The sequence below is a fragment of the Opisthocomus hoazin genome, chromosome 8 (genome assembly GCF_030867145.1).
Source record: "Opisthocomus hoazin isolate bOpiHoa1 chromosome 8, bOpiHoa1.hap1, whole genome shotgun sequence".
NCBI classification, from domain to species: Eukaryota; Metazoa; Chordata; class Aves; order Opisthocomiformes; family Opisthocomidae; genus Opisthocomus; species Opisthocomus hoazin.
In genome coordinates, this window is record NC_134421.1 from 45,796,854 (window position 1) to 45,819,900 (window position 23,047).

General features: G+C 41.5%; 1 protein-coding gene across 1 annotated transcript in view; it reads left to right on the top strand.

The window, feature by feature from the left end:
* The first annotated feature begins 7,323 nt into the window (after positions 1 to 7,323).
* The window catches only part of CAPZA2 (capping actin protein of muscle Z-line subunit alpha 2), a 39,336-nt gene continuing 23,612 nt past the window's right edge, over positions 7,324 to 23,047 (top strand). The window contains exon 1 of the mRNA XM_075428433.1: positions 7,324 to 7,430. Coding sequence (XP_075284548.1) covers positions 7,392 to 7,430 — 39 coding nt within the window. The 5' untranslated portion in view covers positions 7,324 to 7,391. The remainder of the gene's footprint in view (positions 7,431 to 23,047) is intronic.

The window sequence follows — 23,047 nt, forward strand, 5'->3', positions numbered from 1 at the left end:
ACTTCAGCTGTCCTTTGTGTTTTCCCCTTAGCCCTTGTCCCTCTTCCTCGGTCCATCATCTTCTTGCCCTTTGATCTCCTAACACTGAAAGGGGATTTTGGCTGTCATAACACGGGCAGCTAACATTTAGACAGCTGGGTCTGAACTAGCCACCTCCTTACAGCCAATAATCTTATCCTAAAACAGATGTCTTAACTAGGTCAGATGAATCTCACCCTTGGAGTGTTTATTTCTCCCTGTTGATGTAATGGGAACCAAGGGTCACCGGCTCAGACTCGGGTGTTTGTAAATTAGGCAGCAAAAATACTCCCCAAATAATCTGATTTCAAATACTCTACTAAACCTCTTTACAGACCTTCTATTCCACCCTGGTCTTCCCTGTATCATCAATACCCACTCTAACCTCAGTAACTTCCTAGGTACTTTTTCTTCGCTCCCTTTTAAAAGCCAGATCCCTTTCCGTACTCCATCCTCACTGGATCCAGTTCATTACGCTCCAACCATACTCCCTCTTCTTCGGCTCTTCTGTGCAGCCACTTCCATTCTCACTTGAGTTTCTCTCCACCCATTGCTGAACAGGAAAAGGGCTCAGAGAATCATGCCATACAGCGTCAGAGAGGATTGCTTCACCATCTCCCTCGCTACCTTCTTCTGAAACGCAGGCCACAAGACTCCTTAAGTCCTTGCTGAATTGTACAATTTATCTTTTAGAAAAACGGTCAATATTCACTCTAAAATTGCTAGCGCCAGTGTTGCCTTGGTTAAATTGTTCCAGTAGTCAACTACTCTGACAATTAATACTAAGTCTATTTATTAATACTAAGTTTATTTTTAGCCTGAATTTGCCCTGTTTTAACTTCTGGCCATGAATCCTGTAACATCCTAACATATCAAAACATCCTGTGAACAACCTTCTGATCTCCCAAAAAGTAGTCACAAACCTTTAAGCTTTTTGCTGGAAAACTAAGCAGATTGGATTTCCCACTTTCTCCAGTCCCTGATTATTCTTTGAACCCTTTGCAATGCATAAATGTTCTCCTTGAAACCCTCTAGCTCTACCTGTCTATGGCCAATTTATCTATCTTCGAAAAACAGGCTGTAAAATAGACATGCTAATACTCTACTTTCCAAAGCACTGTGACAGCACATGGCTATGATGTAATTTATTAAGAAAATATTTATCACTGTAGCACAGACTGATGTTTAAGTTAGCAACTTTTCCACGGACACTGTAAACAATGCTTTTCTACTTGTCGTGTTTTTCCTGAAAACTCTAGTGCTATAATTTAAACCCCTAAAATTCCTCAGTACTGGCAATCCATCACGCACTGCTAACTTCAAGAATACTTTCAGAACGCAGTTTTACTACGCTGTTGTTCCTCACATTGCATCAGAATTAAATAAACTACCATTGAGAGAAGATATTCTGTAATGAAAGATGTTTTATAAGCAGTCACTAATCTTTTCTTGATGGTATTTCATTTTACTTTTCAGAAGGAAATCAGGATTCTTTAATCAGAGAATTTTGGATGAAGCACTTTTGCAAGTCTGACAACTTTATCAAACGATACACTCAAGAAGTCAAAGGGCAGGTGAAGAAAAAGAGTTGGTAGGTACGGACGACATTTCAAAAGCTAACGCTATGGCTTTTAAATAGTTCATATACTAAGATAACAAAGAGAACAAACATGTTAGGAGAAACCTACCGACACCTACCCCATGTATGAAGATTACAGGCTTCAGAATCAGTAGAATATGAATTTTTTCTCTAAAAATCTGTACGTAATTTGGATTATACAAGCATTGCTCCTTCCAAAAGATAGTTTGGGACTTACTAGAACCAAAAGTAGATGTTTCAGTACACGGCACTTCATCTTTATCATATTCTTGTTGTCTTCAGCTCTTTGCAGATGCTGCTGCACTACTGCCTGTTACCTTCAAAGACCTGCAGCCTCCTTATCTCTGCTGGAGCAGGAGTAGCAGCCAACAAGGCTTAGGTGTATTTCCTTCCTTTGGTTGCCTTCCTCTACAATGCTCTCTTTAACCAATTTTTGCACATTCCCATCCCTGAATAAAAAATCTGTATCACAAATAATCCCACTCTTAGTTCTTGAAAAAATGTACCTGCTTCGATGCACCTCAGTTTATGGGAGAACTAAATCTTGTTGTAACTAGTGAAGTAAACTACTGGCCTGCGTTTAAGAAAAAACATGGGTATCTAATTCCTAAATCATAGGTACATGCCAAAAGAAAGGCAAATGCAAGACTTTGAATTTGAATTACATAAGGCAAGATACATAGCTGACTATTCTTGGAAGAGACAGGGTGGAGAAAAGAAGCCAAGAAAACTCCCAAGAATAGAAACCAAGTAGGAAGTCACAGAGCAAGCCTGCATAAGAACTGAATGCAACCCTAAGAGGAACCTAAAAGGAGCTTCTAGGGTAAATGCGGTAATAAAGACAGCTAAAAATGACCTAAATATGAAGTTTGTAATCTAAATAATTATGGCATGCATAGTCTCCATGAAAAACACAGAATATAATGCAAAAATAATAAAACTTGTAAAAATATTATGGTTGTGAAACATAAAGAATGTCGTGACAAACTTAAAAATGCCACAGTAAGCAGGAGCATGAACTTGGTAAGCAACGAAACCAAAGGACAGTAAATTCTAAGGTATCAAACAAAAATCCTGCTGTAAGACAGACACTTTTTACAATGACAACAATTATTAACTGGAACAACCTCCCCAGGAAAGTGGCAGAGTCCCCATCACCGGAGGTTTTCAAGATGCAATTGGACAGAGCGCTAGATAATCTCACCTATGCTCCCTTCCCCATGAAAGGTTGGACCAGAGGATCTTTCAAGTTCCCTTCCAACCTGGGCTGTTCTGTGACTCCAAATGGGACCTCCACAGTAGGTGAAGGGCTACTGAGTCATTCTCTTGAATGTCTGTTGTGGCCTAAAAGATCCTAAGTGTTATCTATGAAGGAAGCTCAGTCTCAGGTTTGCTCTACAGCTGCATTTTATTATAGTTTTATTCCCATCACAGCTTTCTGTCCAACACTGTTGTAAGGATTTAACATTCAACTTCTCTAGAACAAACCCATTTGCTTTCACCATGAAGGTTCTGTAAGGTACAAAGAGCAAACTGCCAGCTTTGCAAACACCAGCTCCCCCAAAATACGGACACAAATTGGCAGGCAATTCCCAAGGCCGTAAGATCTGATATGTATTTGGGAATCTCAGGAACTGGAGTATGCCTCCCACCAACCCACAGGAATGTGAGGATTTATACCAGCAGGTACCAGGATGCAGGGAGACGCTTCCCACAGAACATTGCGGGCAGCAGGGACGCAGCCCGTCACACCTTTCTGGGCACTCCTCCTGTCCTACTGCCAGGAGCACCATCCGAGCAGGGCTCAGAGCTTGGCCAGAGTCCACCTTTGTCCTAGGAAACAGAGTGTAGTACATCCTCCAGATTAAACAAGTAGGCACCAAATATATCTCTCATCAATTTGTCCTCTGAACAGATGCAGTAGGTCAAAAGTCAATCACCTGCCTTCTGTAAGAAGAAGAAAATTGTAATTTATTTTTCTCTGCATTGTTTCTCTCAGTCTTTGGGGCCAGTGCAGAAGGACAGAGCAAGCGTACTGTGCGAACCTCTATGTCCCATTAACTCCTTCAGGATGGCTTTAGCACAGAAACTGTACTTCTGTCAAGCCGTTTTGACAGCCCTGGAGGGAGACTGTGCAGGAAGGATTGCTGTGCCCTTCCTCCTGGTGCTACTCAAGGGCCAGGGGTCTGGCCCTACAGAGTCAATACAGAAAAAAATGACAGAACCAGTACAGCAAAACAGCAAAGTACTTGATTGGCAGCTCTATCATGTCTGATTGGAATAAGTAGAACTCAATAGCTGCTTTTTTTAACTCATTTGTTTTTCCCTCATTGCAGCAGGAAACCACACACTGCCCATCAGACAGATCTGCTAGCCCACAGTGAGCTCCATGTAGTGGGACCAGACATTTACTAAGACACGAGCTAGCTAGTCAGTAACAGGATGTTTTTCTGTTCTGTATGTGATTGTAGTGCAAATCGACCTTTGATCAATGTGTAGAGACACGAGCACATGAAAAAGATCACTAATGTGGGTGAATTTTATAGTATGAGAAGATTTACTGGCTGGAAATTGGCTGTATTCAATTTAAAACAGCAAGTACAGATGTATAACTTCAGATAAGATGCACATAAATTCCAAACTAACTCAGGTATCACTGCTATTTCCTAAGTCACTTCTTAATCTTGACATTCTTGAGCCTCACATTCTGAAATTTGTTCTGCATATTCAGGACTACTTTTAGTCTTCTTTCAAACTCCCTCTGAAATTTCCATGTTCTTCCTGAAAGGACACACAAGCACTCCAAAACACTGAGTCACAAGGCAAGAACAGGACTTATTTCTGTGTGATTATTCATTTCCCATTAAGTCCTAAGGTCACAGCAAAGCACCTGCCAGCGTACTATCAGAAGGTTCCCATTAGTAGTTACGATGACTACACAGTCCTCCTCTGAATCATTCACTTCATCATGTTAATTTCAGTAAACTTGAAGAAAAAAACTGGTGTAAACATGTACATCCAACAGATACATATATTAACTTATGAGAAAACCATTCATGTTTATCTGGCAAGATCTACCTTTTTGAACTATCATATTAACAGATATTAAATAAAGCAACATCCTTGGCAACATCCCCTAGCTGCCAAATCCCAAGGTGTTAAAAATTAACAGAAGCATTTCACAGACCTCCTCAGCTAGTTACTCTTAAGACTCCTGGGTGGAAGTTACAAAGTCCTGTTGTGTGAAATTGAATGTTGCACAATGCTTTCCCCTGCTACAGGCCATTACCTTCTATTATTGAGTCCAAATAATATATGTGAGATATTCCAAAACCAAACATGCTTTAGATACACCTTTTCTGCTCTACATTTCACCATTCTGCACCTCGCAATGGCCTTATTAAACATTAGGTTTGGTTGTCCTTTATTTTGTTCCTGACATGAATAAACCATTGTCCATTATCTTTATCCTCCACAGCTACAGGTATTTTAAATCCCTCTTCAACATTCCTGAGTCGGTCACGTTGTCCAACTTGTACATTCATTATTTTGACTTTTTTTCATTTTCATCCTTTGTTCATGTATTAATTTTCAGTGCCATTGTAATTTCCACACATCCAACTGACTGCAATGACTTCTTGTCCAACGCCACTTTCCTTCAGTTCCATGCAACAGTCCTGTTAGGGCATCTAGAATGACAGCCTTGAAAAAAATCTACAGATATAGGCAATAATTTGCTATACTGCATGTGACAGCATTAATCGTTGTGTACAAATACTCATGCAAGAAAGATTGATGTGGATGAACTCTCTAGCACAACGAGATTCTTTGGCTAGAAGCTGGCTGCATTCATACCACTAACCATGATCAACTTGGATGTATCTTGACACCTGTGATTTTTCCAGTCAATGAAGCTTCTCCTCGTCCATCATAACTGGGACGAAGCATACTGTGCTAGACGTTAGGAAAATGGATTTTTTAAATGTTACCAAAGAATTATCACTGGATATATAATTCCTCCACCATACTTCCTTCAGTTTGAAGTAATGAAAAGAACTTTATTCTTCCTTCACATTAGGAACAGACTGCTAAAGAATTTAAACTTATTCTCTGGCAAGATCAGGTGGTCCATGGCAGACCATATTTCATTTAATGAATTAGAACTTTAATTTATAAATAACTAAGTTCTTATTCTTCTGAAACTTCTCTGACTTTGAAACGGCTAATGGTCACTCTGGCATAATACACCAGCCTTTTTACCTTTTCCATCCTTAAGAATAAGGTCTAACCATCAATTTCAACATCATACAACACTCTACCCACCAACTTTGTTATACTAATCCTATAATCTTTCTCAACCTCTTAATTGTCTTACATATTTGAGTCTCTTAACATTAATATGCAGTGAACTGTAAGATACACTCCTCACAAGGTAACATTTGGATTTACTTCATAATGCTTTAGGGTTGTTCTTTTTCAGAATGTGGAACATTTATTCTGTTCTCTCAGCTGCCCTTGCTTTTGTATCATCCAGGAAACTGGCATCCATATTAATAAGATGAAACCTACAAACACCCAAATTTATTCAGATTTTATCCCAGCGTTCCACAAACCCCAAATACTCTACTTGGCTAACACCCGTATTTCCCATGTTCTTTCTACTCTTGATCAAGGAACAGGAAGGATTTCTCAAAAAGGTCATCTGATTCCTCCTTCAGTTTCCGTTTTAAGCCTCTGCAGTTTTTCACCTTCTGCAGAATGGCGTCTGTGACTGTCTCATTGCTGCCAGAGCAGATTATTATCAAAGCAGCTTCTCCTGCTTATCTGTTTTCCCAGTCTGACTTTGCTCCTGGAAGAAGACAAAACTTCCCACTGTCCAGATGACCCCTGAAGGACAGTTCAACTATCCTTGTTAGAAGGAAGTCACTGAGGAGGAGGACCATCTTCCGCACCACAGCTGCCTGGAAGCATGGATGTGTTCCTAGGAACTGCCAACACGTACTGCCTTGTTCTCTCACCGCTCCCTGGGTCACCGTGGGAAGAGGATACAGAATTTCACTGTCCTCAAATCCACATGGTTTGAGCCACACAAATGTTTTCTTTCCTCTATTACAGTTTTTCTCAAAACTTCCACTATGTCTTCTTCCAGGCAATCCTTGCAAGCCATCATCTCAAATGCCCCTCTGTGTACCTGCAGCATCACACCGCTGGAAGACACTGTACATATTCTTACTCTCATGATCAAAAAATTCCGACCTATTTATTTCCTGTTTCTTCCCGTTGACCACACTCCTCTTCCACGTCCAATGCTGTACAGCACAGATCATCTCACACCGCCTTTCTCCTCAGTCTCCGCCGCTGGCACCAAACGGAGCTCTGCAAAACCCCTCAGGGCACCGGGCCGGGGCCTCCACCCAACCCCGCCGGCCCCCGCCCCGGCCCCAACGCTCAGCCCCGCCGGCCCCCAGCACCCGCACCCACTAACCGGCGTGGGGCACGCTGCCAGCGGGTGTCTGAAACCTGGGGACTTTCAGTCCTGTCTGCCCAAATTCCCACCGATCTCACTCAAACCACCGCTGCCCTCCTCCCGCCCCCGCCTCCCCCGCGCCCCCTCGGCGGCCCCCACGCACGCGCAGAGCCACCGCCTCCCCCGCGCCCCCTCGGCGGCCCCCACGCACGCGCAGAGCCCCCGCCTCCCCGGCGAGCCGCGCGGGGCGGGCCCCGCCCTTCCTGCCTGCGAGGGAGGCGGCGGCCGCCGGAGGCAGACGGGAAGATGGCGGACCTGGAGGAGCAGCTGTCCGACGAGGAGAAGGTGCGGGGGGGTGGGGGTGCTGCGCCGAGCCGGGCCGCCCTTTCGTCCTCCGGCCGTCCGAGCCGGGAGGCCGCCGGGCGAGCTCGGCTCTCGCCCTGTGGTTCGTGTTTTTACCGTCGCTCCCCCGGCCGGGCCTGTCAGTCGGGGGGGCGGGAGGAGGGTCGCCAGGGAGGCGGGGGGGGGAGGGCTGGCCCGGCCGCCGTCCTGGCCCCGGCGCGTCTCCCGCCGCTCCTTGTACGGTGCGGGCCCGGCGTGGGGCGGGGCCCGGCGGGGGCGGCGGCCGCTCTGCCGGCTCCCCGCGGCCGCTGCGGGCCGCCGCCCCCGCCCGCTGTGCGGCGGGGGGACGGCGAGCGGGGACCGGCGGGGAGAGGCCCTGGAGCGGCGCCGGCCTCGGCCGTCGCCTCCCCTCTCAGCCCCGCAGGCGCCGGGAGGAGGTGGGACACGGGAGGCTCGGGAGAGGAGGGGGCTGAGGGAGTGAGGAAGGCTGTTTTACTTCCTGTTAGAGGACAGCGGTTGGGGAAGTGTAAGGTCAAGGAGCAGAGGGTCTGTGTTAACGGCATGTGCGTCTAATCGCCTTTTATAGCATTTGGAAGCTTCTTAGATTTAAGGCAAGATTTTTCCGGAAAAATCTCACAAGGAACAGGGTGTCTTGTAAGACCTCAGTTGCCAGTGCTCCTTGCCTTCCTCCGTTGGATCCAGCTTCGTGGCAGCTGCCTGTTTCAGAGCTAGGGTGTGGTGGCTTGTGTACATCGTGCTGGTGCGCTGCTCATGTCTTTATGTAATGCACAGCATTATTCATTTCATTCATTAAAAAATGTGGGCTTTCATGGCTGTGGAAGCTGTGAGATGACTTGAATGCGAGAGACATTAAAGAAATGATGCTTCAAACTTACATGAAATTAGAGGAAGGGTGTCTACAATGTCTAAGCAGTTGCAATAAGACAGATTTTCTGCGTGTTTGAGATTACTAGGACTGTGTTTCAGAACTAGAGATGCACTGATATGCAAAGAGATGCATAGTGCCGGGATTTCTCTATCTTAATTCACATTCAAATACCACCTCTCTGTTGGTACAAGTAGTAATGTAATCAAGAAGTGTGTGTGGTAATCCGTGTTTCTTTTAGGACCCTATAGAAAGTACAAGTAACTTTAATCCAGTATGTTGTTCCTAGAGAGTATGCTTGAAAATACTTAGACTACAAGTTATCTTGGCATCACTGAATGGTTGAGGTTGGAAGGGACCTGTGGAGGTCATTTTGTCTAATCCACCTGCTCAAGCAGGGTCATCTGGACCGTGTGCAGATGGATTTTGGAAATCTCCAACGATGGAGACTCCGCAGCCTCACTGGGCAACCTATGCCAGTGCTTGGTCACCCTCATGGTAAAAAAAAGTTCCATTATGCTCAGACGGCACCTCCTGTGTTTGGTTTTGTGTCCATTGCCTCTTGTCCCACCAAATAATGAAAGACACAATGACAGGTTGATCTTGCCTCTGTGTGATCCAAGAAGCGCTGCTTGTGCTTTTGTGACTGATGGAGTTAAGTTCTGAACTTTGCTCTATCCATAAATTCCAGTTTTTCTGTTCTCCCAAAATGGGTACAGGCCATCTAGAGACTCTTCCTGACTCAGTCTAAGTCAATAGAATCAGAACTGTTCCATTGTAAATTTAATTGATTCCTTTGTCCACTTCAGTCCCATATAAAATTGATTGTCTTATATAAGTGGAATTTTCCAAGCCTGGCAGTGTATTTTGTTGGTTAATAAAGCAAAGATCGGTAATGCTGCAAACTCTTGGAAAAGCAGGCAAATACCCATGCAGATCTTGTGATGCCTTGAGATTTTAATTCTGATCCATATAAGTTGTGCTGTCATTTTACAATAAAAATTTACATGCTTACAAGCTTTATTTATTTTCTGTCAGTAGTAAACCAAGATCAGTGCACTTGAAGTGGATTAAATGGAAGATACTCAGTTTAGAGTGAAATATTTTTGGGGGCTGTAACTTACTGTAATTTTAAGTGCATAGATTTGCCCTCTACTGAGCCACTAAATGACTGCTGTATAAGGAATGAAATTTAGAAGTGGAAGTTCTTAGTACATTTGTGGATCTTGAACTGAATTTCTTCAGTTTTGATTAATTTCCAGTGTCTCAATTGACACTTGTTATGAAAGACACTGCAAATATTTTTGAAGTTAAAATTTGCCTAGCTCCTTAAAAATGTTATCTCAAACATTCAGTTTTACTGAGCTAAAAAAAAAAATCAGCAGCACACTCTTCTCTCCCATCCAGTTGGGGCTATAAATAAATGTAGGAGTAGAGGCAGACAGACAAGCATTTGTTTTCATGGGGACTAAATCACATTACTCCTTTAGATACTTTTCTCCTATGATGTGGAACTGATAGTATCAAAGGCTGGTGCAGGTGGTGGTGGTGGTACAGTTTTGTGGGTAATTTTGATAGAGGCAGAACTATGACACTGGCCAAAACTGCTGAAATTCAAGGAGCGAAGAAGGTGGACAAAATAACAGTACTTTTTCGCATCAGACTGCTAATAATGCTGTAAAAGCATAAGTAAATAAGATCTCAAGTGATGTAGTCGTAAGACAAATTCTGAAAGGTCTTTGATTCGTGTCTTGCTTCATGTACAGTCAGCAGATGCGAGTGTTGCAAGGACAGTAAGCAATTCCATTTGCAGCAGCTGTACCTTCCTGTTTCTATCTAGTAGTCAGTTACGATGGCTGCATTTAGCTGTACCATAATTCAGATTTGAAACTCGCAATGTGTAGCGTCATTGAGAATACAGAAAGGGCATGAATTGGAATAGTGGCAAAATGGAGAGTTGTGGTTTAGGTAAAGAAGCTTGGCTTTACCAAGGAAGGAGAAAAGCCAGTTGCCAAAAGGAACATTTCAGTACACAAGATTGCGTAACTGGCTTCGAACCCAGTGTTGTTCCTTAGATTCACATTTTAGCATAACATTTTTGAAGCCTTGCTTATCTTTCAAAGTGATGATAATAAGTGTGAAGATAAATTTGAAAAAGCTTTTTTAAAAAAAATCTGAGAACTATTTGTAGTAAATATGGTGTGTGAGATTTCTGTACATCCAAAGATCTGAAGTTGGGCCATTGCCACTGAAAGTTGCTGGCTTTAGCATCTAGTACCAGGGATTTTCCAGTGCTAAAAACAGCTTTTGTGAGACAGTGTTTTGTAGTTGTTTTACTCACGTAGGACACTGAAATCTTGGAAGTGTTAGATATGTGGAAAACCAAAAGTTTGTGTTTGTTTCAGTCTATAAATAAAAGTGAGGTGTGGGAGGTGGAAATCTTGAAGCCCTAAACTCTTCAAGGAAGATAACAATGGGAAGTCATTGCTTCTGTGTGCTTCCTGTGGGTAATGCAGCCTCATGTAACAAGTCTCCAATGCAAAACCTATTTATTTTTCCAGCATATCTGAAGTTTTGTTAAAGTCTAGTACCCGTGTTTTTGCAGTTTAATTTTATTCTGGTTTCTGTACAAGTTGTTTTGCTACCTGTGGCTATGGCAAACTAATAAGCATATATAAAAATGTTTTTAAAGAGCATATTAGTGTGTATATAAAAGCTACAATTTACCTATATGAGTATAGGCAATGATTAATGTGAGGTGCTGATTTTACTGTAAAAAATGCATTTACTAATGTAAATATTCATTAGCAAATAACAGTGCAAATGCAAAACAAGACTTAAACTATTTAAAACATAAAACTTGTGTTCTGTAGTCCATTTTTGGTGACTCATAGGGATATGTTTACTATAGATTTTTTTTAATATTTTTTTTTAATGTAAACCTTTTCCCTACAAAGCACAGGAGTTAAATAGCTGTGGTGTTGTGATAAAGTCCGAGAAAATCAGGATGCCTTCAGGGAGGAAAGGGGAGTATCTTTGCAGGAGAGGATAACACATAACATTTTTTAATGCAAAATTAGCTCTTGCATTCCTCAAAATGATGAGCATATAAATATGTGAATTGTCAAAGATGGTTTTTAAAAAAAAGAACCACACCTCTCAGTAAGGTTATGTCTCGGTAGTTCCACTTGTTCAGAAAGGCATATTGACTAAGGTGGGGTTCAACAATAGGTCAGCCTGCTGTAGTTAAAACTTCTCTTCTGATGAGGAAGTAGTCCCATTTGTGAAAACGAGCCAGGGTAGCTTCCAGCTGCATTGGGTAACTTTGTAACTTCTTAAATTAGGTGTCAAAACTTACAAAACAAAGTAATAAAGGTGGGTGTCTTACATCAACAAAACTCTGCAGGGTAGCTTTGTCAGATTGTTTAAGGAAAACCTGTTTCTTTAGTCAGTGCTTCGAGATGAAAACTCTGCCAGTAAAATGTGTTTTCTCATGTATGTAACTTTAACACGTAATACATTGACAGCAGATCGTGCTTGCACGTACAAGCCCACCAGTGTGGGAGGTTCAGTGTTTCCTTAGTGCAAACATAAACCTTTTTCCTGAAACTGCTTTGGAAGCATTAGCAGATTTTTTTGACAAAAACATGTTAATTTTAAAAATCTTTACACATATTAAAGCAGTATGTGTGGTCTAAATTGTTCATTTTGGAAGGTTCTCGAATTTTGACTTTTGGAATTGCTCTGAATGAAACTTGGAGACCATAGATGATTAGAAGCACAATGTGTTGGAGGAGAAGCAGGATTTGAATAGCCTTTTCTGGATACAGTTGCACTGTAATCTGTAAGACAAACTTAAGGTAAAGTTTTGCAAGTGTCCTTAATGTTGTTTCTTTGTAATTCATCAGTATATGCTTTGTTTTATATTTAAAAGTGCAGCCTTGCTAACATGTCTAGCATGAAGACCTTGTGGGCTCTCTGGTTCTTGTTTGTATTCAAATTCTCTATGGAACTGGAAAAGCTGTAGGAAGTTCCAATGAAAGGTTGAAAAATCTTTGATACTTAAATGTGAAAGAACTCATTTACTGTTTAAGCATATCTTCTGTTTAACGGACTACATTACCATAGCTGTGAAAGTTAACATTTATCCACCAGTGACATGTAACAGAACTTGTGCAGAAGGAATTGTTTTTACAAAGGTGAGAGTAAACTCAGTGGTTACACTTCAATAACATTTTGAGGAAATTCTTTAATAAGAATGAGGAAGTTGGGGGTGCTTCTCAGACTGGCATGTAATTCTGAGTATAGCAGTCCTTCCAAGATTAAGATTTTTATGTACATCCTGAGACGTCATAGTGTGTTGACTTGAGTTAGGAATTTTTTTTTAAAAATGCATCAATACCCTTGAGGTTGAAGGACAGAACAGAAATTGTAATCACTTTGTTGGGAAATCACAGAAGTGTTCAACACTGAAAAAATGATTGTATACTGTATGTATTACTGCAAATAAAAACTTTATTTGTGGAGTCACACAGGCTGATAGAAACTTCTGGAGGTAACCCGCACGCCGCTTGGGCAAAGCGGGCTGACTTAGATCAGGTTGCTTAGGGACGTGCACTTTGAGTTTTGGGTATCTCCAAGGATAGAGGCTGCACGGGCTCTCTGGGTGATGTGTTGCGGTGTTTGACTACACGCATGGTCAGAAACTTCTCCTGATATTTAGTTGTTGCAATTTGTGTCCAGTGCTGCTTGTCTTTTCACTGTGCACATCCATAGGCTGTTACGCAAAGCAAAGTTGTCTGCATTTTTGATGAGTTAAAAATAATTATTTGAAACTTGAAGATAAATACAAATGAGACATATTGATCTAAATATAAGATCAGTGATTTCCAGAACTGCAGTTCAAGTATCCTTTTGTTATTAGTAGTGTGAAGAAATGAGATACTTTTTGTGGATTATGACTTTTACCATGTTATGGAGTATTTATAATGCAGTGGGAGCTTGGGACGATCAGAAGCCCTGTTCTTGTTACCTTTGTGCTTGGAGAACTCTTGCAGAAGCTTGCTACCCGGGAAACCTCATAGTTTAAGTAGATAAGAGAAATAAATTGAACCAAAAATAGAGAAGAGTAGTGGAACAAATTATTGGCAAATCCAGTAATGAAACAGGAGACAATAATTTGTGACATAGCATACAGGGTTCTATTGCCTGTGCACTCTGACATCAACCTGCAGTTCTGCTCTGAAATACCATCTTTGGTTGACTTCAATTTTAGCAGCCAAAGAGGAATAGGGTAATGATTTTAGACACATTATTCAGCAAATCAGTGTATTTTTCTCTGGCAGCACTGTATAATATCAATTTCCAGTTTCCAAAAGCCAGGGTATAAAGGAGTTTAAACTGCTCATGCAGAAATGAAAGCAGATTCTTCACCATATGGAAATTACTTTTTTTATATCCTTAAGTAGAAAGCTTCTGAAATGTAAAATATTTCAAATACTTTCTTAACTTGACAGAAGGCATTAAAACTTTCAAACTCATGGGTAACACTGAGAGAGAATTTTAAGACACTGCAATTTGGCAGGGGGGTTAGGCATGCAGTTAAGGTGGCACCTTATTCTGACCTTTAATAAAGGCATTTTTCATAGAGCAAGCTCTGATGTTGTTCGTTTGCTCTCCCCACTGCTCGAATCCAGGCTTGATGTCCTTGGAGTATCTAATTATAAATAATGAATTTAGAGTAATAGGAAGGATCATTTCAAAAATTTGGGCTTTGTGGTGGAAGAATGCTTTGCAAATGTGAATGAAGTGCTTTTTAGGTTTTAGTAGTTACCACTGTATAGAGTGCTGAGAAAGAGAAGTCTGGTTGCGGTAACTGAGGAGCACGTGTGTTGGGCTGACAGAGTATCTTGACTCGGTATATGGGAGATGAGGCTGTCTGTTTCTTTCGTTGTGAAGTCTTACTTAGTCGTTTGTTATACTTTTTACTCTTCAAACACAAGTTAATGCTTTTGCTTTTCACTAAGTGTAAAATTTTAATACTTTTTCAGTTGTCAATGAATGACATTTGCAAGGAAATTCTGAGGGGTTTTTTTACGCTTATTATCTGTTGTCTATCTGATCCATAAGCAAAGCATGCAATTGCACAGCTTCTGGAGGTTTTATGGACAGGATTTACTCACAGATTTACATCATATCAATGACTGTGTTAGACCTTTGTCAAATCGTTATTTGGAAGATACTGAAAGCATCTTTTGTCTAATTTGTGAACCTGAGATGTTCTTAATCTTCCCCCCTCCTCCCCCCGATTGCTCATATTATGAACTTCCGTGTGCGTACCTGGAAAAAGGACTACTACATTAAAGATAAAAACTTGCAGTAAACACGCTGCAGGAACAATGCTCTGTGTGACAAATCTGGGACATGTAGTACTATCAATAATTTTAGAATCACTTTTGCATGTATGTGGTTTTCTCGGCTTATTTGTTTTTCAGCCAGCTACTGAGAAGACATAGGCTTTCGGAGAAATACAGATGTGGGGAAAAAAATAATATAATGTATTCTGCTGTCTGTGTTGTAATTGCAAGCAGCTTTTATCAGTTCAGAGCTTTTGGTTATTGATGGTGATAGCTGAAGCTAAAGTTTCAGGTTGATCTTGATCCTTTAGCGTCTACGAACAAAACATACTTGTTTCACTAATTTGAGACCAATACAGTTCTTTTAATATGTTTCTGAATTAAAATATGGGAAGAGCATGACTATAGTCAGGGGTAATAAAAGTAACTGTAAAATGTCATGGAAGAGATGTATCTTCTCTAATTTTTTTCTAGTTAGACCTGTGTATTACCCAAGTAACATACCTTGCTTTCATATTCCTCTTTGCTGTCTGTACCTGATACAATGACTTTCAGAAGTCTTCTTCTGGGTTTGTTTTTTTTAATCCTTCGTCTTAATAGAATGTGGTGTATAAAGTGGTTTTAAGATGGAGACTTTCATAATATTTAGATACACTGCTGATGAAATGCCTGACCACTCGTTCAGTAAAGAAATTTTTCCTAAAATCAAATCTAAACCTCCCCTGAGGCAACTTGAGGCCATTGACTCTCATCCTATCACTAGTTACCTGGGAGAAGAGACCAACACCTGCCTCCCTACAAACCCCTTTCAGGTAGTAGTAGAGAGTAAGAAGGTCCCCCCTCAGCCTCCTCTTCTCCACACTGAGCAGCCCCAATTCCTTCAGCTGCTCCTTGTAAAACTTGTTCTCTAGACCCCTCACCAGCCTCGGTGCCATTCTCTGGACATGCTCCAGCACCTCAAAGTCCTTCTTGTAGTGAGGGGCCCAAAACTGAACACAGTACTCCAGGTGCAGCCTCACCAGTGCCGAGTACAGGGGCACGATCACCTCCCTACTCCTGCTGACCACACTATTCCTGATACAAGCCAGGATGCCGTTGGCCTGCTTGGCCACCTGGGCCCACTGCTGGCTCATCTTCAGCCAGTTGTCAACCAGCACTCCAAGGTCGTTTTCCTCTGGGCAGCTTTCCAGCCACTCCTCCCGAAGCCTGTAGTGTTGCATGGGGTTGTTGTGACCCAAGGGCAGGACCCGGCATTTGGCCTTGTTAAACCTCCCCAGTTAAAGAAAGATGAAGAGCTACTGGAGAGAGTCCAGCAGAGGGCTACAAGGATGGTGAGGGGACTGGAACATCTCTCCTATGAGGAGAGGCCGAGGGAGCTGGGCTTGTTCAGCCTGAAGAGAAGGCGGCTGCGAGGGGACCTTATAAATGCTTACAAATATCTGAAGGGTGAGTGTCAGGAGGATGGGGCCAAGCTCTTTTCAGTGGTGCCCAGCGACAGGACAAGGGGCAATGGGCACAAACTGAAGCACAGGAAGTTCCATCTGAATATGAGGAAGAACTTCCTCCCTCTGAGGGTGACAGAGCACTGGAACAGGCTGCCCAGGGAGGTTGTGGAGTCTCCTTCTCTGGAGATATTCAAGACCCGCCTGGACAAGGTCCTCTACAACCTACTGTAGGTGACCCTGCTTTGTCAGGAGGGTTGGACTGGATGACCCACAGAGGTCCCTTCCAACCCCTACCATTCTGTGATTCTGTGAAAGGCCCTACAGTGAAACAATTGGCACCTTTCAAAATGGTTATTTTTGTGAAAATAAATCTCTTTATCTGACTCAGTTCTTCAGGTAGAAAGAATGCAGGTGCAATATCTCACGTTGCGTAAGATTTACGTTTTGCATCAGTATTGAGTGCTGGTGCTGTTACATACTCTTAAATACTCGTGTATTAAAAATAATTGAGGAAAGCACACATTCTATAGATGTAATATGGCTTCAGGCATTACTATGAAGGAAGTGTCTGTTCAGTCAAAGCCATAGGCATGGAATGTGCCCCTCCTTTCCTGTGCCACAGAACCACATTTTTGCAGTGTTTTCTTCCTCAGATCTCCCAGAAGCAGAAGTAAATTGAATACTACAGTGCGTTTTTCAGTTGAGCATGGCAGGAAAGCAGTTGCAACACTACTTTTTATATTCATTCCCTCTCTCCCAGACTCACTGTCTTTACTCCATGTTTGTGTGAAATGGTACATGTTTCAGGATGCTTCTTCAGTATTTTAAATCATGTCTGTGGGTATGGATGAGGTTTCATGAGATACTGAGAAGACAGTTTGTTGCTGACATGGGGTAATCCCTTTCTCACGTGTATGTTCTCAGTGCTTGTCTGGCCCTTTGAAGGCTTGTTCACCTCACTAAACGGTTAGCAGCAAGAAGCAAAGATTATTTAAAGCTCTCTTGGTAAGTGACTTGGTTTCTGTGTTCTTGCTACCTTTGAAAGCTATTATTTAGCTAGATCAATCTGCTTCTCCGGATGCTCATGTAAATAGATGAGCACTGGTGGTACAAAGGAGTTTGTAAAAATGGATCACAGGGCTTATTTGGGAGGAGGCAGGAAAATTAGTCCTTCTGGTGGCAGCAGCAGCATAGTATTAGGTTTATGCCAACAATGAAACACTCCTAGCTCTCTTATTTCAAAAGATGTATTGTAATTGCTGGTGTAACGTCCTGGGATGTAGGTAACCTAAGAATTTAGTGAGCAATTGGAGACAATAATATCAAGTACCTACCTGTCCAAAGGAGAAGCCAGCTACATTTTATTTTTTTAAACATTAAAGGGTTTGCAAACTCGGAACTATGTTAATGTTTGCAATACTGACAGATCATCAGGCATTGTATCTTGAAGATGATTTCTGAGGTGGCTGATTGAGCCTTAGACTGCGTTCCTTGATGTGCTACAGATGTCAGTGCAAAATTAATTCTGACTGGTAGAAGGCATCAGAGCAGTTTTATTGTATATTAGAAAGTAAAGCTGTGTAATGAAGAAAAACAGCTCAGCTGAAATCAAGAGCTTCAATCAAACTCAGAACTCAATAAAACTGGAGAAGTCTTTTGCCCAGTATCGCTCCAGGTAGTGCAAGGAGGATCCCTGGATGACTTGCATGTTATTATGAATGTGAATTACAGGATCTTGAGAGCATTGGAAATTCATCTAGTTTGATTCAGCTTAGCTGTGTTAATATTTCTGTAACTATGGGCTAATGGTGAGAAGCAACTGTAGCTGCCTGTAAATAGAGCTCAGTGGGTCGAGACAAAGCCATTTGCTTAGTTGCCTGTGGAAAGGTTTCCTGTACCAAGAACAGCAGCAGAAGATGTTACACCAGGCGTAGGACTTGCTGGACTCTTTACTGATGCTAGAGCAGAACCAAAGAGCTCCCTTCTCCCAAATGTGATCTCATCTACTTTATTGGCAAACACAGGTTTGTGTCAGTGGGAGATCTGGTTTGTTTTGTAAGGAAGCAAAGGTGCTCTCAGGAATCCAGAATATAAATGCCTTTTGTAACACTTTCTGTAATCACTGATAGAAGTAACTGTTGGGACCTCTGTTTCTTCCTGTCATTAGCAAAAAAGTTGTCTTTGAGTGGAAACGTATTGTGAAGGTCTTGTGTTACTTCCAGCCCGCCAAATTTGCATACAGTTTTGCCATAAAAAATGGCTTTTAATATGTACTTCACCATTTCATTTTTATTGCTCCAGAGCAGTAAACTTTAACCTGTTGTGAGAGTAGAGGAAGGGTGGGTCTCCTTGCCATGAGGAGTTCACAGCTGAACTGGAAATAAGTGATGTGTAGGAAAGAGTAAGGGCAAAGTGTGTGGTTTCACAGCATCTTCCTTGCCATGAGCACATTTTGCCTGCACAGTGTGGCTGCTGATTGAAGGAGTGAGCTGTCAGGGTGCCTGGCAAATACAGCTGTATTTCAGTTAAGTTAAAAAGGGGAAAAGAAAAAAGGAAGGGGGGGGGGGGGTAAAAAAGAAAAGCTAACTTAAGTTTTAATGCCCCATTTATTGTGATGTGTACCGTAGCTGATTATCAGGAGTGAACATGTCGTAGCGGAGCTGACAGTGGCCTGTTGCTGCAGGAGCCCCTGCACTTCTGCAAGCACGTATTCGTGACCATATATAGGCACATACAGCACAGAAGGTCGGGCTTTTTCAGCCAGTGTCAGTTCTGATGTGCCAGGAACAGGAAGAGTGGTTTGGGGGCATTTGAAGTTGCTGCGTATAGCTTTTTTAAAATAAGACAAACTTCAGAATGTCTGAGTCTGGAAAAGGTAGAGAAGTGGGATTTGTCTATGTATCTAATGGGTGTCGTGCCTTGAGAGAAATTAGATTGTGAAAGAAAGGCAGAAATGTGAAAACAAGGCAGATTTGACGTAACTGACACCATTCTGTACATTGTTTCCTCTGTGCTTGTGAAATCTGAAAACTGCAAATGCTGTAGTAACTGAGTGTAGGCATCTGTTGATAGACCAATCGTTTTAATCTCTAGCAGAATGGAGAATTAGGCATTATTATGTCTAATATCCATGCTCATTGTGTCCAGCAAACCTGTCCTTTTCTCTTCTCACTGAGCTTCAGTCTGAATTTTACCTTAACTGAAATAGTTTACAAAGTCAGAAAGGTAAGTGATGTTATGGGTAACATCAGGTTTCACTTGAACTGAGAAAGTAAATCTCACTAGCTGTTACCTACTGATATCAGACTTCCATTTAAGCGAGAATTGATGACTGTGATTGGTGTATATGTGAAAATTGGATGAAGAGTACACCTACCGGTGGGGAATGCTTCCCTTCTCAATGTTTCAGAAATCTTTTTTCTTTTTTTGTCTTGTAACTTCCTCTCAGCCTCTGTACAATTTGTCCAAATTCATGCTCAAACCTGCATGAAGACACATTTCCTGAAAACATACTTAGATTGGGTTTGTGCATTCAAGCAATTAGAGTAAATGTGCAATTCCTTACATAGGCTTCTGGTAAAAGTTGTTTGCAAGACCTGTTTTTTGTGAAACGTTGATAATCAGATGTTCTGGATTAGTGAACTCTGAAGTTTATAGTTTCTTGCAAGGTGCTCTGTGGACATTTAACCGAAAACAGTGTCTGTAAATCTAATCTTGGAAGCTACCTCAAAACACTGTCTTAAACTTTAGGTGGTGTTTTGGGAGTGACTAGAGTAATAAGTGGAGAAAATTCACGTGTTTTCTCAGTCTTGGCTTTTGAGTTTTCTAAAGGAATACTCAACTGTAACCTATTTTTTTTTTTTGTTAATTACTGGTATGTGTAAAAGGTTCTTGTACTATGTCTGAAGATGAAGTTCTCTTGAATGAAAAAAGTTTTGTCATTTAGACTTTTAAAATACTGGTTTGTTTCTGTTTTGACTTGTTCAAATCAGTTCTAATCAATTTTTAAAAGTCTTGATGTATTGAATATGCAGCATTGCTTTAAAGTGTAGCGCATCTGATTGACGTGTTTTCTTAAACAGTTTTCAGCAAAAACAAAGTCTTATCTCAACTGGACTATATTGCAGTTGTGTTTTTTGCCTGTCAACGTCATATAGCGAGAGGCACATTACTTGTAATGTGTGCTGTTTTTTTTTTATTTGCCCATAAACACCACATTTCATATTGACCGTCCCTTCGTTTAAATTTTGCTTCCTCAAGCTGGGCCAGTGGCTTTTTACTGCCAAAAGGGGGAGATCTTCATCTCATTGAGCCTCATGAAAGTGTATTTGTTTATCCTTCAGTGTCAGTCTGGTTTTGGAAAGCAATTAAAGCTCTTTTAGAGCATTTATTTCTGGAAAAACTCAGTGGCAATAAAGAAGCCGTAAGTGCTTCTCAGTACTTATGGTGAAGTGAGACTACTGGATTTAATTCTTTTATATGGGCTTCTTGTATGTATGAGTTGAGGAAATAAGGCTTTTTCAGATACTCATCTCCACAGATAAGTTAATTTGGTTTAACTGCTGAAGAAAAGTGGATTAGTTTTAAATGGGCTTCACAAAGCAGGTTGCCAAAATGCAGTGTCATAGCTGACAGACTCTCAACTTCTGAAGACACATTAGTTTTTTGCTTCTGTGACATTGAACATACTTCATACTTCTTGATGAGATGTTCATTGTGAATTTGCATGATTGTGTTTGTCCTATACAAAGTGGTGTCCATGATGAATTATCACACTGAAAAAATTCTCGTTGAGGAATGGAATTAACTAGTAAAATATTCATTAAAAGCAATGTTTAGGTTGGTCTGTCCTGAGGAAACATCTGTCACTGTTGAATACTTCTAAATGGATATTACTCATACTGTAGTTAATCTGACTGCTAAGAATAGTTACTGATAGCGAAAAAAGAAGGAAAACCAGTTTTACATGACCAAAACAGCTGAAACTGAGGTATTATTCCAGTTTTACTACAGCCTTAATATCCCACCTTACAGATACTACCAGTTTAAAGCACGTGGTCATTCAGAGTGCAGTTTATGCACCCAAGTTTTGCTTAATTTTGCTCATTTAGATGCTGCCCAGCCCAAAACTGATGGACCTTTTATTTCAGAACTCAACATGTCTCTCGGTCTTGTTTCTCTGCTTGCCCAGAGCTAACTTAGCAGGGTTAAGCAGTCCTGTTCATGTCCTGACCTCAAGTCAGAACCAAGAAACGGTGTCCCTTCATCTAACTTTGATCTGGGAGTCAGCCTGATAGCCATGCTGAAAGCACAGCTAAATACCTGCTCTTAAGTATGCAGCCTCAATTCCAGTCTGATCCCAGACTCTGTTCATTGGTCATTTGATAAAATGTCCTGGTAACAGAGCCTTGGAGCATGCCTTACCCTTCTCCTTCATGAGTGCTTTAGTGGTACTGTAGGTTAGCTATGTTTTCTGTCCTTGAGGCTTCTTTGGGTTGAGCACTGAGCTGTGTACACAGTGTACAGAGTGCCCTGACTTCAGGAGGAGAGATGTGGAACATCCCCTCACTTGGGAGGAGTGTACAGATTGGTGGTTGGGGTAAGCTCTGGCTAATGCAGATGCGGTTACATTCCTTTGGGTCAAAGGAGACAATCCGAGGCAGCTTGCTACTTATCTGGGCAAGTGCTTTAATAAGCTGCCATAGAAGAAGATGCTCTTGCCTCTCTCTTTCTCTGGAGAAGAGTAAGCTCTGGGACATTTACCTCAGTATAATGCAAATATGTGTTTACATGGAAAGAGGAGTTCTGATTTAGGTGTTTGAGGCAGATAAAGGCTGTCTGCAATGCAAAACAGAGCACTAAATTTAGAACATTGGGAACTAACAGCCTTTCCGTTTCCATTAGCCGTCTCTGAGTGGCTGTATGCTGACCATTAGTGAGCAGAAAGCTGCCTGGGTTGGTCAGCTGGGATCTCACTGAGGTTTGAACACTGCTAATGAGGCAGCTAAGTGTGCTCTCAGGGCACTCTAACCTTGAACCATCTCTGCTGGAGACCATTGCCTGAAACTTGGGCCATGTCAAGAACCTGGGGCCCAAACATGGGCTGTATTGCTGCCCTCGACTATAAAAGATATTTACAACTCAGTTCAAGAGCTCTAGCATGCTCAGACAGTTCTTTTGTAGTTTCAAATGTATATAAATGTGTAAATGTAAAGCATTCTTTGGTTACTTTTAGGTATTTATTAATGAAGTATGTGCTTCTCAAACACCAAAATTTCAAACAGGAAACCTAGAGAGTGCTGACACGGAATTTCCCAGCTCTTTATTCGATAGAAACGTAACTGAAGGTGTTAGAAATGGTTGAGGTAGTATCCTGTATTTGAATAGTGACATCATGTGAAGGGTGCAAGAGAGCTTTGAATGTCTCCCCAACTTAGATAAATTTGAAGGTTAGGAACTTTTGTCAGGTCAGATTAGGAAATCAACATTTATTTATTTTTATAATGGGTGCCCTTAACAGTTTCAGGGGGAAAGAAGAATGAATGAAAGCAAGTCAGCTGAGTGACATTGTGCAAGAAAAATAATAGTCGAACAGCTTTAAGGTTGCTTCACATAAAAAAAAAAAAAGGCATTTTTCTGTTACTTTTGCGAGCACATGTGTCTGCATCTGTGCAGTGAACCAGTTCAGGGAACTGGTCTGAAAAAGAAGAAAAATAACCTTTCTAATTTTGCTCACTGTGCAGTTGTACAACTGCTTGTGTAAGCAGAAGGAGGGAGAAAGCGAGGGCAGATGCCTTTTAGTACTTTTAGTGAAAGTACTGGCTTCCACTGTGTTTTGTCTGCCAGAAGTTGTGGCTGAAGGCAATTGCTGGCGGGCTTGCATTAAAGAAGTTCTGAAGGTGTTTTTTTAAACTTTAGAGGTGCCCAAGGACT